An 18194-nucleotide genomic window follows, 5' to 3' on the forward strand; every position below is an offset into this window, starting at 1 on the left:
CCCATTTCCTACTCTTCAATCTGCTTTTTCTTATACGGGTTGATTCTTTAATTTTTGAGTATGGGTAAGTCTTATATGATTTGTTATCACTGATTAAAGTTAGGGTTTTTCTTTTTGTTGGATCAAAGATTTGATTTTGGGGATCAAATAGATTTTTTTGTTGAAAAGAAATTGCAATTTTTAGATGTTAGAGACTAAGAAGAAGATGGTAAACTTAGGTCACTCTGGTGATAATTTGATATGGGTTTACTTAGATTTCGTATATTCTGCATTATCGATTGATTAATCGCATTTAGCATGAAGAAATTACTCTCAATTGGTTAAATTGTTAGTGAGTATTGTAAAATTGTTCAATTCTTTTGCTATCTGTCTAATTTGATCATGACTTCTATCATTGTCGGGGATAAAGATAACACTCCATATTATGCACAAACTCCAGCAGTAACTACATTGTTACAACCTACACTCCGTACTGTTGTTACAAAAATCTTTGTTGTTTATTACAAGAAAAAATAAGAATTTGCCAATATTTAGTAATAATTCTGTGTTTCTATAATGGGATCAGCTTTAAAAGAAGCAAGTTAGTATGGTATTCTTAGATGCAAGATGCTTTTGCCAATTTCAGGGAATATTTGAGTTTGTTAACGACGAGTTCACAGGGTGCTGAAGGTCATGGGGGTGCTGACATCTCTGAAAGGGTTTTGAGAAATGGCTACAAATTTTCAGTGTTATTTTCCCATAGATGCTTCTGAATCAAATTCATGATCAACTGGGATATCAACTTTGCACATTTCTTCCATGTCTCTGTATCAAACCCCATTTTGTTTCAACATGAAGTCTAGCATCCATCTGTCTTTAGATTGTCCATGACGAGCAGCCTTATTTTCCTCTGCTGGGGATAACTCTGGAACCCAATTGAAGAAAAGTCTTTGTACTTCAACAACAATTTGAAGCCTACTGGCCTTTTGTTGTTTCTCCTACTGTTGTTGTTTACTTTGAAATCATGTGTCAAGCAATTAGATTTTGTCATTTGGAGCTCTCTTATATGCTAAAAAAGAAAAAAAAATGCTTTGATTGTTCTCATGGCATATGACTAATATGTTTCCTCAATTACGTAACATCTGATATTAGTTTCATCATGTTCTGAATCAACTTCCTATAATTGTGTCTTTGCAGGGAAAAATCCTGCATCGTTAAAGATCAAAGATGTTGTGCTAATGGCTCCAATAGATTGCTTACTGCAGAGCTATTGCTGGATACTTTTTCTCTGAGATGAAGAGAATGAAGTATATGTCATATAAGAAATCCAAATCCCAATCATTTAGGTGAAAAATAAAAATGAAACTTCGGTATTCTTTAGATATATTTGTTTATTTCTCTTCTATTCAGTTGATGACATAACAAAATGGAGATCTTAACAGTAACAACATTGTTTTTTTAGGTATGTATCAGGATATTTAAGGCTCAAATAGAGGCTGCATACTTGGATAGGTGAGTGCTTTGTTGGGTACGGAGCTGAGGGTTAGAAGCCGACTGCTCTTGATTCATGGATATTCTTTTAAATGCTACAAGGTCTAATTCTGTTTTGCTTTCATGTATTTACTTTTGAGCTGGTAGTTCAAATTGAACCTAAATGAAAAAGAATTCTCATGAAAAACTGAATCACAACTAACACGAGTTGTCTATTTGTTAGTTATTTATATTGTACATCATATCTCAAATCCTTTCCATTATACCTTACCCACTTTACTTGGCTGCAACTTAGTTTTCCAGAGTAGGTGAAAAAGCACACAGAAGATCTGCGCAAAGTAATTTTAATCAATCGTTGTTTATCTGTATGAAGGCCATGACCAGCAAACTTATTTGGCTCTGCTGGGAAGAACTTTGTTCCATAAACAAGTATTTCATTGAGAGAGATACAATACTTTGAATTTTGTGGGAATTGTGGGTCGGCAGGTTCCTTTGTTAATGCATGGAATCACTTATCACTGTATAACGTTTCTCTGTGCTCTGGAAAGCAGTAATCTGCGTAATATCGAATACCTTATTAAACCACAGTTTTTTAGATTGGGGACTTATCAGTGAAATGTGTAATTTTACTGGGCCCTATTAAAATTATTTTTATTCCTATTATATAAGGAGTCAGACTGGAATTTAGGCTTAACCTAATTAATCCTAATGTGGTTATTGACATTCATCGCATGTTTGCAGAATTGGTGTTGCAAATTTATTGATGGTTGGTAACTCTTTCCTATCTACTCTTTCCTTTTTTTTACCATTTTCTTTGAGTTGTCGATTAAGGTAATGTGAAGCTCATGAGTTCTATTGACAACCAGTGGTACGACACAATGGTGTAATGCAGCTTATGGGGTTATAGCAAACAAAGTTACTATTTTGAAACCGGTTATGTTTGACGACTTTCATTTTCATGAACTTGGTTGTTGTGAAAAAGAATGAGCTAGCGAAAGAGAATTATATGTTAATAGCGTGGCTGAAAATGAGGATGAGATTGCTACTATTTTTTAATCTTGAGAATATATTTCCAGGTAATGTTGTCGTCTTGCACTGCAACGGGACACAAACAAATATAAATAGGAAAATGTCAATTCTTAGTTAATCTGAATACATGTTTAATTTTCGTTAATTGGGTTTATATTTTTTTCGATTGTTGAGGTTGCTGAGTATACTGTTTTCTTGGTTGCAAGCTAGCAAGGGGTTGGATTCACTCATGGCGTATACAGATAAAATTGAGGGTGTTGGCTCATGAAATATCGCACCACTCTCATCCACGTCAGGAGCTGCAGAAATGATCTTTTTGAAGATGACAGAATACAACTATTAGCTGAATGTGTTAGAATTTGTACTTCTAATTGATTTCAGTGCTCTATGAAGCATCTGTAATTAGAAATAGAAATACTAACTCAATTTCTTTTATTAGAAAACCCAAACGAGTTCATCACCAGTACGGTGACGACCTTTCCATCGTGTAGTTGTTGAAGGTAAATTCATCACTTTCCTTTTTTTATTTGTTATTTCTACCCAACACCCAGAATATACTCGAGTTATAATCACTTTCCTTTTTTTTTTATCGGTGTTTCTTCTTATATGATCATTAACTGGAAATAGTATGCAAATCAATCTCAATCTATTTATTAGGCTCAACTTTGTTGTACCATTATTAGTCACTCGATCTTATAAAACTATGAATTTGGTGGCACATCTAGATGAATGACAAACTTTGAACCAAACCTTTACTTCAAATATGTCTTAATTTCACTAACCTGCTCCAAATTCTTTAACCTGCATATTTTTTTTGTAGTTTGGTAGTTTAGATTTTGTGTTTCTGTTCTTGGTTTTCATGTGCATCGGTTGTGACTTATAAATGGAGGACTTCGTTTAATAAGATGGAATCCGACCCTGCATACTATGAAGGAATAAACACTATTCCTAACTGAAGTGAGTTACTGGTTGTACATCTACTCTTTACTGCTTTTAAAAGCATATATGATAAGATATGCTTTTACTAACCCAATTCAAGCTACGAGAACACGCTATTATTTGTCTCTATTCTGCCAATTTGCTGAAGTTAGTACAGTTGAATTCCTTGGAGAAACTTATACTGAAATATAAATCATTGGAATATGAATCATTGGAGCAACTTATACTGAACTTCGATAACGGTGTCTAGAATGAACTCCTTAATTGTGTTTTTGTGCACTATTTTGATATGCCTTTTATAGGTGTAATGCTAACCCTATATCATGTTCTAACTTTTATAACTGAATCACGTCATGGTTCTTTGACTCCTTCATCTGCCCAGGTTGCTAATTTTGTCACTATTAAGAACTCAGTAAATTTCTATAGTTGTAAGGGATATCAAGTCGGCATAAGTCAGAGGCTCAGCGGTCAAATTCTGTAGCGGAATCACATCATGGTTCCTCGACTCCTTCATCTTCCCAGGTTGCTAATATCTTCACCACTAAGAATTCAGTACATTACTTTGATTTTAAGGGATATCCAATGCGGCAGAAGTCGGAGACTTAGCGGTCAAACACAATAAACATCAAGAAACCAACAAACGGACTGCAATGGTTGATTTCCATGATATAAGTGTCCACGTCATATTGTGATCAAGGTGTAAAGTTGCAATCATCAATTTCTCATATTTTATAACCCATAAAGCCATTATTAACTTGGAATTTTCGGTTGATTAGCTCTCTCAAATCCATTATTAAATTTTCCATTCTTAATTTCTTATTCGTTCCATAAAATGTGTCCACTCTTGAACCAAGGATAACCGGTGGGAAGAATGATGCGTAATGGTGATGAAGTTCACACTTTAAAAAAAAATATTAGGACAATATATGACAAAGCTACCCTGATGAACTTAAACACACGCAGAGGTGCTGAGTTACAAATAGATATTCTTAAAAAAAAATCAAAAACAAAAAATAGCAAAAGTAAGGAACCCTGCCAATTTCGACTCAATTTTTTGGTTGATAAATTTGGCATGATAAACTTAAGCCCGTGCAACGCACGGGTTAAACACTAGTTACAATTAGTTCATGGTTATTCTAACCACACACCATTAGTCCATGATCTCCTAAGTAGAAAATTGAGTTGTGAAAGTCATCAAGCGTGTTGATATTTTCATGAGTTCAACATATGACTAAGGATTGGAAAATGACTAGGTTTCAATTCGGGTGCCAGTCCGCTACATTCATTAAATTGAGTACAGTGCAGATGGGTTATAGTCTAATTTCTTATGAACAAATTACATTGACACTAGACTTAGTTTGTTATTAAATGATTGTGGTTGACATTGTCGATATCTACCTTAATTATTGATTTGTAAAAATAATCTTGAATTCAGGAAATCTGTTAAGTTTTCAGATCATACCCCACCGGTGTTGGAGTCTTTCGAATCCGATGAAAAATGGGGACCAACTCCAGACAGGTTTGAAATACTGTAGTTCTTTGTTATTAACACCTCAGAAAATTGAAGAATTTTTCCTATTCTTTTGAAGGAGTCTAAGGCATTTAATTAGTTCTTCTAGAAAGAGTTTTCCACCTAATGTTGTGGAGTCGTCTCTCGTTCACTCCCTGCTGCAACTTGAAAGTCATCAAGCGTGTTAATATTTCCGTGACTTCAACATGCATATGACCTAGATTTGGAAACTGCCCAGGTTTCAGTTCGGGTGCCAGTCCATTAGATACGTTAATTTGAGTACAATACAAATTGTTACAATCTAATTTCTTATGAAAAACATCATTGTTAAATAATTGTCGTTACATTTTTGAAAAATTGCCTTATTTGTTGATAGAATAAAGAAACTATGAAATTCCGTCAAATCTCCCTGCTGGAAGTGCCAGTCCAGCAAGTACATTCTAACACTTCTACTGTAGCACAGGCCTTGAAAATATTTACTTGTTGACTGGAAATGGGAAATACAGATTTTATATTACACATATACAAGAACCAACGACAGTACTAAAACAAAGCATTAAGTAAGATATGACTCTTGTTCATGCATTTGGTCTATCAAGACTCTTGTTCTGACCGGGGGGTTTTCAGCATCTGCCACATCATTTACAAATTTCTTTCTTACCATATCAAATATACCGCCATTTTCTTTTGCACTTTTATATACCAAATCTGAAGCAAAGAACAAGCCGAGAGTTGACACTGATGCAACCCCCATAATAATGAAGACGCTTCTGAAGCTATAAAGATGAAGCTGCTGGCTCCATGTTGTATTTTTCTGAAAATTATCATAACATGATTCCCTACCAAACCATTTTTCTTCAAATTCTTTCATCTTATTTCCCTCTGCAAACTCCAAAACTCCATGAGAAGCATAAGACACCAGTGGAGAGTCTAGTGGAAACACCTGGATACGAAGAAAATGGATTAATATCAAGCTAACGATCTCTATAATATCAAGAACAATGATGTACTAAACTTAGAAGTTGAAGGGAAGGGAGAAGGACATACAAAACCGAAACCACCAGCTGGATATGTAGGTCCAGCAACTGTGAACTCATTGCAATAGTGTGCCAGGAAAACTTTAATGAAAGGTATCTCATCGTAGATTGCAGAAACGCTTCCATTTTTAAGAGCGTTGGCGTACTCCCCTATTGTAGAGAGTTGAACGAGCTTTGAGGGATGGTACCCTAAATCTACTAAGAGTTCCGATACAAATGATCCACTTTGGTACCCAACCGATCCGGTAACAGTACTAGTTTGAAGATTCTTGGCCGTCAACATAGACGTAAGATTAGCAATAAAGCATCCCATTAGAATATACACCGAAAAGCTCCACAGGCTTACAATGAATCTAGAGTAGTTGCTTTCAAGTTTTTCTTCTGGAAACACAAAGTCGCACATGAGTCTTTTTTATCATAAACCGAAAACAAAATGCTCAAACCAAGTCACATAAACATCGTTATATATAATTGTACTTACTATGTGCAAAAACTGAAATTGAAAAGCTGAAGGAGAGATATTTCCCCAACTGCTGTGATAATGGTCCTTGGAATTCAGGGTTTTTGCCTCTTTCAAATACCCAAACAGAAAACCCAGTCGTCAAGAAGAATGCGATGGTTATAAACCAAAGATCCTTTGACCAAGGCCATAGAAACCACCAGAGACTACTAGTGAGATTTTTGTCGGTTTTTAGTGTAATCATGCGAACTCCAGAATTTGAATATGGCTGGCTGAACTCCACATATCTTGATCTATTAGCAACAATGGTCACATCTCCCACGACAACATCAAACTGCTGCATGTTTTCACACCATTTGTCCATTAACAAAACCAAATTCTAGTATTAAAACTAAAAATTATGTTTTTAAAAACTATGTTTATAAACAGTAAACGGATAAAGTTTCGTTAGTCGTTAACAAAATATAGAGCATTGTATGTTCACCTTCGTGTAGACAGAATATGTTAACTTATTGTAATTTCCTGCTGAAACTCCATTTATCTCATATGGGACATAATCGTATTCATATGGCAATCCAAACATCACGGTTTCAAACACATCTTTTGAAAAGCCAGTCACCTTCCACGAGTTAGTGTTCTTATCACGGTTGGCACTCATGAATTCAACAAATCCAGTTTTATAAGGGACTCCAACAGTCAAGGTGATAGCTTTCGGAGTAACTTTGGACCCTCCTGGCCATATAACACTGCCAAGGTCATAATCATTTGCTGAATAGTCTTTTTGCATGGTTTTTATATTCAGGTTCTTCGACAATCCAGCCCCGGGTGTCCAATAGCCTATCGTTCGATCTCTTTTGCTGAGCACATTGATAATTCTATAAGTATTAGACTGTAACTGCCCATCTATAAACTGAATCTCACCACTGAGCCCCGTAAATTTTGCCGCTTGAATTGCTTGTAAGAATTTTGAACCCATAGTAGAGACACTATTGTCAAACAAACCAAGATTTCCTTTCTTATTTGCCGGTGGTGATAAAGAGTTTTTATCGTTAAAACGCGGCTGAACTTTGTTAGCTACCATTGCCATCAGAAACATTACATCATATGCCCGCAGTGCATTTATGTTAGGTTGTGGTCTATATAATTTCCGATCGTTCTGCTTAAAACGCTTTTGGAATTGAATACTAAACTTTTTAAGAGACTTAGTTTCCGGCACATGAGCTTTAACACCGATAACACCATTCATGGAACGTAAAACAGAAGGCTCCATATAGGACATAACATCAGCAATGGCGGTCGTGATAATCCACACATACCCTTTACTCATCATTCCCTGCTTATGAACATTCAAGAAGAAAGAGGCAGCTAAAGAGGGTGACATATGAACAACGAAGACCTTGGATTTCATGCTTTTTAACTCGAGCAAACTATTGTTGATTATCGTGGCATTTGCCGTGCTGGGTATGATGGTTTTATTAAATACTTGAGCATCAACATCAGAAAGAGCAACTGCAAGGGATGGCACCAGAGCATTCCCAATTCGGCTATCATCATGAATGATAGATAATTCCTTCAACTTGTATGCTTGAATGATCGCTGCAATCGCCTTTACTTGTGATGAATCATTTTGGGCAACTCTAATGAGGTAAGGAGCTTGAGTTAGTGAAATGGATGAGTGGGTTGGAGAGAATGAGAGGATCGGTATATGAGATTTGCTACCAACATATGCAACAAATTCTGCTCCTACTGACGAGTCTAGGCCGATGATTGCTTTCACCCCGATGTTGTGTATCAAATCTAAAGCTGTAAAGTAAGTAATAGAGCATATTACAAGATGTATGAGCCTGAGGCTGCTTTCTAGCTTAATGAATTACTTGATTTCCAAGAAATAAAAAATAAAAAATTCTACGTATTGATATATTGCAAACATACCAGCACTGGTAGCAGTAACAGGATCACCTTTCGAATCCCGCATATGAATAACTACTCTCGTATTCTGATTAGGATGAATTTTATAAAAGTTGGAATACGCTATCGAAATGCATGCACGGGTGACGTTCCCGACAGTCGAAGTCAAATCGAGAATCACCCCGACATGTAAAATGGCTTTGTCGTTCGCTACTCCATTGTTTTGGGTTTCGACAAAGGAGAGTGGAAGACAGAAGAATAGAAAGATGAGAACTCCACTCAGTTTCTTCATATCGTTCCTATAATTATGAAAAATTACATTAAAATGTACCTCGATGTTCTGATTTGATATTTATTAGCTTCCGCTTAAGATATATACAAAAATTTGACAGAAATTTCCTGGTTTTTTCATCTATCGTTTTGTATATCAAGATAAATTCTACCAATCAATACGGTAACTATCAAAAATGTCAATAACGATTATTTAATTCGTTATTTTAACAACAAAGTCTAAGTTGATTATGACTGTTAATTATTTTACTCCTTTCTGTGGTTAGGAACTGAGGCAGGGCATACTTCTGAATGGCCAGGACAGCCAGCTAACCCTTTCTAGAGTGTTATAATTTAATAACGGCGTCGCATCAGCTGATCGGAAACTTAGTCCGCAATGTGTCGCCTTCTAGTTGTATCCTCCACGCTAAACTAAACCCTGATAAAACAAAACATGAAACCCTTCCGGACGAAACTTGGCTCCGGTGGATGGGAGGCATAAAGCATTTGCCTGCCTATCTCCTGAACTGAATTTAAAGTGGTCGAACATCGATTGCCATCAGCTTCATTTTTGAACCTATAAGATTTTCTTATTTGGATACAAGAGGTTGGATGATCTTCATTGCAGTACTTCACAATGGATTATTTATTTATAGTCCTCCTGTTCTTGACTTCAATTTCTAGGCTAACTTAGTTGCCGTTCACCGACCGAAGTTACTTGATGAAAGTGATGTAAGTATGTTAATTAGATATAGTTTATTTCTTTTCTAGAACTAGGATGATAGAATTGCGTGTCTACACTTATATTTGATCAGTGTCAACTACTTTCAGCAAATCCCAAGGCGACACAAACTGAAAGAAAATAGTTTAAACCTCAAAGTGTTTCGTGTCAAGGAAATTAAAGAATGCAACGATGTCTATGTGAACACAATAGGTAGAGATTTATTTTTATTTTTTTACTCTATGGTTGAATTTTTTCCTGAGGCAAATCGCAGGATGATCTCTTCATCGTGCAATCATGTGTTACGTCAATGACAGCGTGAGGAATCTTAGTGGAATAGTATCATATAAATCTATATTATTCCAGCTTCCATGGTCCGTGGAAGCAAACAAACAATAAAATTTATTAGGCAGCAGTAGTCTAACTCTAACAATAATCCCTAGACTACTTCAAATTAAACATTGCTAATTCAAGCAATATTTTGGTTTTCTATTCTATTGTCTGTATGCGTTCTTCTCTAATGACTTATAAATGCATGTTGGATGTTTGCAAAGCAATCTCTCATAGCTTTGATATACCAACAGGGGCAATTCATCCTGGCATGATGTGATTTTCTATTTCTTGGATCACTGGCTATCAGAAAATAGTGAAGAAGATAGTTTCTTTTGTGGAGTTGTCTCTCGCTCATTCCCTGCTGCAACTTGAAAGTCATTAAGCGTGTTGATATTTCTGCGACTTCAACATGCATATGACTTAGGTTTGGAAAATGACCAGGTTTCTGTTCGGGTGCCAGTCATTAAGCGTGTTAATTTGAGTAAAATACAAATTGTTATACAGTCTCATTTCTTATATGAACAACACTTACACCATACCTTGTTGATAAAACGATACCACCAGAATGAAAAAACTAGGAAGTGTCCGTCAAAAATAAGACACAGTGTCTTATTTTATTTTATTTTTGATTGGAAGAGAAATTTTTATTAAGAATAAAGAATATACAAGCGAAATGTTAAACACAAAATAAGTTGTAATTGAACTCCACATATGACGGTGCTAATTATAAGACACAGTGTCCCAATTACAAATAATTAATGATATTCAATGAAATCCATCTAACAAATTCGTGCTTTTCCCTGTATTACAACGAGCACGCTACTTTAATATACTGAAATACAGATTATTTGCACTTATATTACTTAATTGTTAAGTACTATATACAACAAAATACGGCATAAAAACAAGGCATTGGTTACGACGCATATGACTCTTGTTCATGAATTTGGTCTATCGCGACTCTTGTTCTCCCCGTGGGGTTTTCAGATAGACTGCCATTTTTTTTGGCACTCTTATACACCAAATCAGAAGCAAAAAACATGCAGAGAGTTAGGGCTGATGCAATCCCCACAGTGATGAAGACACTTCTGAAGCTATAAAGACGAAGCTGCTGGCTCGATGTATTATTCTTCTGGGAAGTATGATAACATGAGTCGCTACCAAACCATTTTCTTACAACACCTTTCGTCTTATTTGCCTCTGCAAACTCCAACACTTTATGAGAAACATAGGATACCAGTGGAGAGTCAAGTGGAAACACCTGCAGGGTACAAAGCAAATGGATATATATCAATCTAAGGATCTCCGTACAGAAATTTACCTTTTTTCGTTAGACATGGGAAAAATGTTATATTTCAAAATTTTAAATCTAATTTGGAAGCTCCCTTTAATGAGCTATATATATATATATATATATATATAAAGGATTATGATGTACTAAACTTCGAAGCTCTAGAGAAGGGAGAAGGACATACAAAGCCGAAACCGCCAGCTGGATATGTAGGTCCAGTAACTGTGAACTCATCGCAGTAATGTTCAAGGAAGACTTTAATATAAGGTATCTCATCGTAGATTGCAGAAACCCTTCTGTTTCTTAGAGCGTCGGCATACTCCTCTATTGTAGAGAGTTCAACGAGCTTTGATGGTTGATATCCTAAATCTTTCAAGAGACCCGGTACAAATGATCCATTTTGGTACCCAACCGATCCAGTAATTGTTCCTATTTGAAGATTGTTGGCCGTTAACATAGATGTTAGATTTGCTATAAAGCATCCCATTAGAATGTACACCGCAAAGCTCCACAGGCTCACAATGAATCTGGAGTAGTTACTTTCAAGTTTTTCTTCTGAAATCGCACATTGAGTCTTTCTATCATGAGACGGAAACAAAATGCTCAGAATGAATATATATATATATGTATATACTTGTACTTACTGTGCGCAAAAACCAAAATTGAAAAGCTAAAGGAGAGATATTTTCCCAATTGTTGTGATAATGGTCCTTGGAATTCAGGGTTTTTCCCTTTCTAGAACATCCAAACAAAAAACCCAGTCGACAGGAAGAATGCGATGGTTGTAAACCAAAGATCCAATGTCCAAGGCCATAGAAACCACCAGCGACCGTTGGTAAATTTTTCGTCGGTTCTTTGTATAATCATGCGAACTCCAGAATCTGTGTACGGCTGACTAAAATCCACATATTTTGATCTACTAGCAATAATAGTCACATCTCCCACGACGGCATCAAATTGCTGCATGTTTTCACATCATTTGTCCATTGGAAAAAAAAAAAAAAAAAAAAAAACTCTTAAAAGAAACTAACAATGATGTTAAATGGATTATTAATATGAATATAGCGCACTGTATGTTCACCTTTGTGTAGACACAATAAGTTAGGTCATTGTAATCTCCTGCTGAAACTCCATTTGTCTCATATGGGACATAATTGAATTCATATGGCAATCCCTGCATCACGTTTTCAAACACCTCTTTTGAAAAGCCAGTCACGCTCCACGAGTTAGTGGTGTTATCACGGCTAGCATTCATGAACTCACCAAAACCAGTTTTATAAGGGACTCCAATAGTCAGGGTCATAGCTTTTGGAGTTTCTTTGGATCCTCCTGGCCATGTTACACTGGCAAGGTCATAATCATCTGTTGAATAGTTTTTTTGCATGTTATTTTTATTAAGGTCTTTCGAAAAGCCAACCCCTGGTGTCCAATACCCTATCGTTCGATCTCTTTTGTTAAGCACGTTAACAATTCTGTAAGTATTAGAATTTAATTGCCCGTCTATGAATTGAATCTCACCACTGAGCCCCACGAAATTTGCCGCTTGAATTGTTTGTAAGAATTTTAAACCCATAGGAGAGACACCATTGTCAAACAGATCAGGCACATTTCGATTTCCTTGCTTATTTGCCGGTGGTGATGAAGAGTTTTTATCGTTAAAATGCGGCTGAACTTTGTTAGCTACCATTGCCATAAGAAACATTAGATCATATGCCCACAGTGCATGTATGTTGGGTTGTGATATATATAATTTTGGATGATCCTGCTTAAAACGCTTTTGGAATTGAATACTGAACTTTCCAAGGGACTTGGATTCTGGCACATGAGTTTTGACACCGACAACACCATTCATCGAGCGTAAAACAGAAGGGTTCATGAAGGACAGAACATCAGCAATGGCAGTGGTGATAATCCACACATACCCGTTATCCATCCTTCCCTGCTTTTGAACATTTAAAAAGAAAGTGGCACCTAAAGTGGGTGACATGTGCACAATGAAGACCTTGGATCTCATGCTTTTTAACTTGAGCAAGCTATCGTTGATTATCGTGGCATTTGCCACGCTCGGTAGGATGGTCGTATTACATACATGAGCACCAACATCAAAAAGAGCAACGGTAAGGGATGGTACTAGAGCAGACCCAAGTTGGCTATCATCATGAATTATAGATAATTCCTTCAACTTGTATGCTTGAATGATGGCTGCAATAGCCTTTACTTGTGATGAGTCATTCTGGGCAACTCTAATAAGGTAAGGAACTTGAGTCGGAGAAATGGATGAATGAGTTGGCGAGAAGGAGAGGATTGGTACATGAGATTTGCTACCAATATATGCAACAAATTCTGCTCCTACCGATGATTCTAGGCCTATGATTGCTTTCACCCCGACAGTGTTTATCAAATCTAAGGCTGTAAAGTAAATTATAGAGCAGATTAGTACACAGAGAGGAAACACCATAACTGAAAAGCCTAGAGGCGATGAAGCTAGATTTAAGAAACGCATTCGTCAAAGATGTATGCATGCATCTTTATAACAACTGTTCTAGTTTATTTGAAACATACCTGCAGTGGTCGCAGTAATAGGATCACCTTTGGAATCACGTATATGAGTAACTACCCTCGTATTCTGGTTAGGATGAATTTTGTAGAAATTCGAAACTGCTATAGAAATGCATGTTTCGGTGACATTCCCGACAGTGGAAGTCAAATCCAGGATCACCCCAACATGGAAAATGGCTTTGCCATCCCTGAGCCCATTGTTTTGAGTTTCGACAGAGGAGAGTGGAAGACTGAAGAATAGAAAGATGAGAAATCGACTTAATTTTTTCATGGTTATAAAAATGAAAAATCACATTAAGATGTACCCGGATGTTTTGATTTGCTTTGTTCATATTTATTAGCTTCCACATAAGAATATTGAAGGTTTCAACGGAAATTTCCTGGTTTTTTTCATCGGGACGGTATCATTTTATTTATATATCAAGATCATTTCTACCAATCAGTAAGGTACGGAACTATCAAAAATGTCAACAATTTCTAGGCCTATTGAGTCTTGACTTCAATTTCTAGGCTAACGTAGTTGCCGTGCCCAACCGAGGTTACTTGATGATAGTGATATAAGAATGTACAGAGTTTATTTCTTTTCTAGAATGATACTAATTAATCAATTGCGTGTCTACCACTTATATTTGATCAGTGTCAACTAGTTTCAGCAAATCCCAAGGTCACACGGATTAAAAGAAAACAATGTAAACTTTCAAATGTTGTGTGTTAAGGAAACTAATTAAAGAATGCAAGGACGTCAAGGTGAAAACAATGGAAGAGATATATTTTATTTTTACGTCATAATGCAATCATGTGTTACGTCAATGGTTGCCTGTGGAATCTTACTGGAGTGGAATAATTAATGTCACATATATTATTCCAGCTTCCATGGTCCGTGGAAGAAAAGAAACGAAAAATTTTATTGGGTATATAGTCTAATGAGAGGTTTCATGATTATTGAGTACTTTCCACTCCTTCATGTGTAGCCGTATTTTTCAAATTCTTGTCTCTAAAATTTTTTCCTAAATATTTTTATTGTTGATTTTTTTTTAAATCTGTTAGATCTGATATAAGTTCTTTTGTCTTTTTCAGATATTTAGTATTTTTATATATTAATGTTAAATAAAATATATTTATACAATAGATCTTCAATAAATTAAACCTCGATAAACTAATTACTCCGCTACAATAATAAATTAATTATTTCACTACAATGATAAATTAATTTTCGGTTAATTGATAAATTAATTACTTTGCTAAAATAATAAATTTATCTAGTCCCAAATAGGTTTGTGTAAGCTAAATTTTAATTCGATACATTAATAACTTCAAATTATAGTTTTTTTTAGTCCCAAAACTATTAATTTATTAATAACTTTAAATTATAATTTTTTTTAGTCCCAAAACTATTAATTTATCGAATTTTTACTTTGTATATTAATGTTATATAAAATATCGTCTATTTTTTTATTACATAGAACAATGATTTCTCAACTACTTCAAATTAAACATTGCTAATTCAAGGGATATTTATTTTTTCTATTAACCAGCTTCTATTTTATTTTTTATAGCCTTTCTATTCTGATAACTAATAAATGCTTGTTAGATGTTTGATATTTGTAAAGAAATTTCTCATAGATTTGAAGATCAATGGCTATCAGGAGCGACCGTAATGTTGTGGGGCACATATTGATGAAGAAAATAATGCAGAAGACAATATATTCAAATCCTCCAAATGGACAAATTTTAGTCCAGTGCCCATCCCTCAAAAATCATCTTACTTTTATTTGAAGCTCATGTTTTTTATATATAGGATGGTGTATAACGGTGTACTTGTTATTGTAAAACCTAAACAACAATGTATTTGAAGTAAATATTTTGGGGATATGTTCTTTTTATGAAGCCTTATAAATCTATCAAAAATGAACACATTCTGAAATGTATAACACCGCCATCTACCACTTTACAAACCAGTCGTCGTTGAAAATCAACCATTGATATTATGTTTGGCAGATGGTGAGGATAGCTATTTCAGAATATATTCATTTATTGTAGTTAGAGCATTATAAGAGGAACATATCCCCGAAATATTTCCATCAAATTCATTATTATTTAGGTTTTATTCAAAAAAATTGCGTCCAACGTGTGAAAATACAAGTGTGAGCGGATCTACCCTCTTATTTATTTATTTATTTATTTTAAAATGGTGATCTATAGTGCAAATACGTCTGTGACATCGGATTTTTATTTTATATATATATATATATTCAGAGAAAAAAACATAGAAAACAAAAACAAGAAGTACTACCCTTTAATAGGGCCAACAGGTCCTTAAAATAGGTCAAGCCTACCAGGTATAAAGGGGACTTGGGGACTAATGCCCAAGCCCCAAGGAGAAATCCATGGATTATGGGGGATACAGAAGGAATTAAAGGGAAGATTAGAGGTCATTAAAGGAAAATGAAATTATGGTAAATAAAGAGGTTTTGGAGACATGTGGCATGGTATCATGAAGAGGAGAAGTTTTGGGGATATCTATAAATAAGGAAAGGAGATACAATAGAAAGGGGTCTTTTTTCTCGCTCTCTCTCTCTTTCTTTTGGGAATTGGGTGTGTTGTGGATAGGACTGGTAGAACCAATATCATATTTACCCCTCAACAATAACAATTAAGAAGACGTATCTACTTACATTGAATACGTACAAACCTGTGTAAATTCAACTATAAAGATACACGATATATTGCGGAAAAGAAAAAACAGAAGACACCAAAAATTTTGTTAACGAGGAAACTACGATAGAAAAATACCCCCTGGACCTTGTCTACATCGAACACCACACAATATATTAAGCTGCTACAGACACTAGCTTAGTATTAAACTTCGGACTGAAATGTAGTTGAGACCGAATCCACCCTCTAAGAGGTTACGTTATAGTCACGCTCCTTATGTCTCTTGAACCTCGCAAGGTTCTACGTACTTGATTCCCTTAGATGACGTCCTTTACAGCCTAAGATTTGCTTCATCCAAAGTGAAGACTTTTTATACCAATCTTCCTCTAATAGATAAACCTATTTGATTTCCGTTTAGATCAAAGCACTACACCAAATTTTGGGATTAGAAACAGAATGAGGCCATTACGAGTCGTGGTTGTAACGGCCCTAGCCTGTTTCAAAAGAGGGTGTTACAATTTTTTCGCAACGACAATGGAGCCGTTACGAATTTTGCGTTGTAACGGCGTCAGTAACAACTGACAACCATTACGAATTGACACGTGGTAACAGCTCAGGGCCGTTACGATTATTTTTATAACAACATGGTCGTAACATCTTCAAGCCGTTACGAATTATTTTGTAACAACAAAAAAATTACTGCCAGTCAACGTTGACCTGGTCAAAATTGGTCGGCATTACGACTGGCAGTTCCGTTTCTGCCGGAAAAAAGCCGGAATTCCAAAAGATTTTCCAAAATAATTATCTGGACAAGCCTTTCATTAAATCCACACAAATTATATTACACATTGAACAACATTAATTTGTTTTCGTTCAACAACTACTTAAGAGGACTCATATTTTTTGAGGATAACAACATCTGCTTAAAAACTTAAGAGGATTCCTAAGTTATGTGTGGCATAAATCTCATACAACAATTGTTTACAACTATGAGCATATAAGAATAAAAAAACAAGCACAGAACTCACGTAACAGTCTCTGCCTTCTCTTGCTTAATGTTTTTCTCTCAAATCTGCAACACTTCGCCTCACCTACTCTTAACAATATGTCTCAGCACCTAGAGAAAGTGAGCTAGTACCTGAACAAATTCAAAAACTATAAATAAAGTTATGTCCAACTGGTGCCAAGGATTGCAAATTTTACCAGTTAAGAAAAGCTCAATGAAAAACAGTCCGCAAACATTTTTTTAGCCAAAAACCAAAGTTAACAGCATCAACAACAACAAAGTTCAAACACACTCACTTGTACAAGTTGGTTGTTAACAACATCATGACAGAACATAGTTTGCACCTCTGAATCAAAACCCTATATATCAGTTTACTCTAACTCACAGCAAAATTCATTGCCAATATTCGAATCTTACTCATAAAAATCACAACCAAAAAGGTATTATAAGGATCATCAGTAGATGCTCTTAAAGACCACATTCCTTTACTGCCTTGAAGTTCTGCTATTGCCTGTGAAAACATTGAAAACCTAACAAGTTACTTGTACATAGCATATGATCTCAATGCTACAGTCATCCTCCTAACATCAACATTTGATCAATCCCAAAGTGGGCAACCAGGTTCTGTACCTTAGTAAAATATACACAATTGCAGAAAATGCAATAACGTCGCCAAGAGAGAAAAATACTTACTGGATAATAATTTCCAGCAATGGTCTGAGTAACTGAAAGGGACCATACTTCTCTATAACCTTGAACCTACAAAGAGTCATAGTTACATATTTTAGATGGAACATTATTGAACTGAACGTCTTTGCATTTTATAAGCTTTAAGTCGAAATAAAAATGCATTGTGAACCTATATAGTCATGAATGAGGCTTGACTTCTGTATTATGGGATCATAAAATTAGATACAATTACTTCAATAATGATTTATCAAGGAGACTAAAATTAAATAGATCTACCTATGCAAGCTTGTAATATTTGTACAAATCCTCGATGTAC

General features: G+C 35.4%; 2 protein-coding genes across 3 annotated transcripts; both read right to left on the bottom strand.

Moving 5' to 3' along the window:
• Positions 1–5410: 5410 nt before the first annotated feature.
• On the bottom strand, positions 5411–8718 carry LOC113286446 (glutamate receptor 2.7-like). 2 transcript variants are annotated; one of them, XM_026535068.1, is made up of 5 exons: positions 8378–8718; positions 6930–8248; positions 6467–6779; positions 5996–6366; positions 5411–5891 (listed from the first exon to the last, which is right to left on the bottom strand). In XM_026535068.1, the coding sequence occupies exons 1-5, from the start codon at positions 8643–8645 to the stop codon at positions 5505–5507; spliced, it is 2658 nt and encodes an 885-aa protein (XP_026390853.1). In that variant the 5' UTR covers positions 8646–8718; the 3' UTR covers positions 5411–5504. The 2 variants fall into 2 exon arrangements, with proteins under 2 accessions (XP_026390853.1, XP_026390852.1); XM_026535067.1 differs by having other exon boundaries at positions 6467–6782.
• Positions 8719–10416: 1698 nt separating this feature from the next.
• LOC113291838 (glutamate receptor 2.7-like) lies at positions 10417–13911 on the bottom strand. The gene is made up of 5 exons (XM_026541326.1): positions 13531–13911; positions 12050–13377; positions 11708–11928; positions 11153–11546; positions 10417–10938 (listed from the first exon to the last, which is right to left on the bottom strand). Exons 1-5 carry the CDS (start codon positions 13796–13798, stop codon positions 10594–10596), a joined length of 2556 nt encoding a protein of 851 aa, XP_026397111.1. The 5' UTR covers positions 13799–13911; the 3' UTR covers positions 10417–10593.
• Positions 13912–18194: the final 4283 nt, after the last annotated feature.

The sequence above is a fragment of the Papaver somniferum genome, chromosome 6, assembly GCF_003573695.1.
Source record: "Papaver somniferum cultivar HN1 chromosome 6, ASM357369v1, whole genome shotgun sequence".
In the NCBI taxonomy this organism is placed as follows: Eukaryota; Viridiplantae; Streptophyta; class Magnoliopsida; order Ranunculales; family Papaveraceae; genus Papaver; species Papaver somniferum.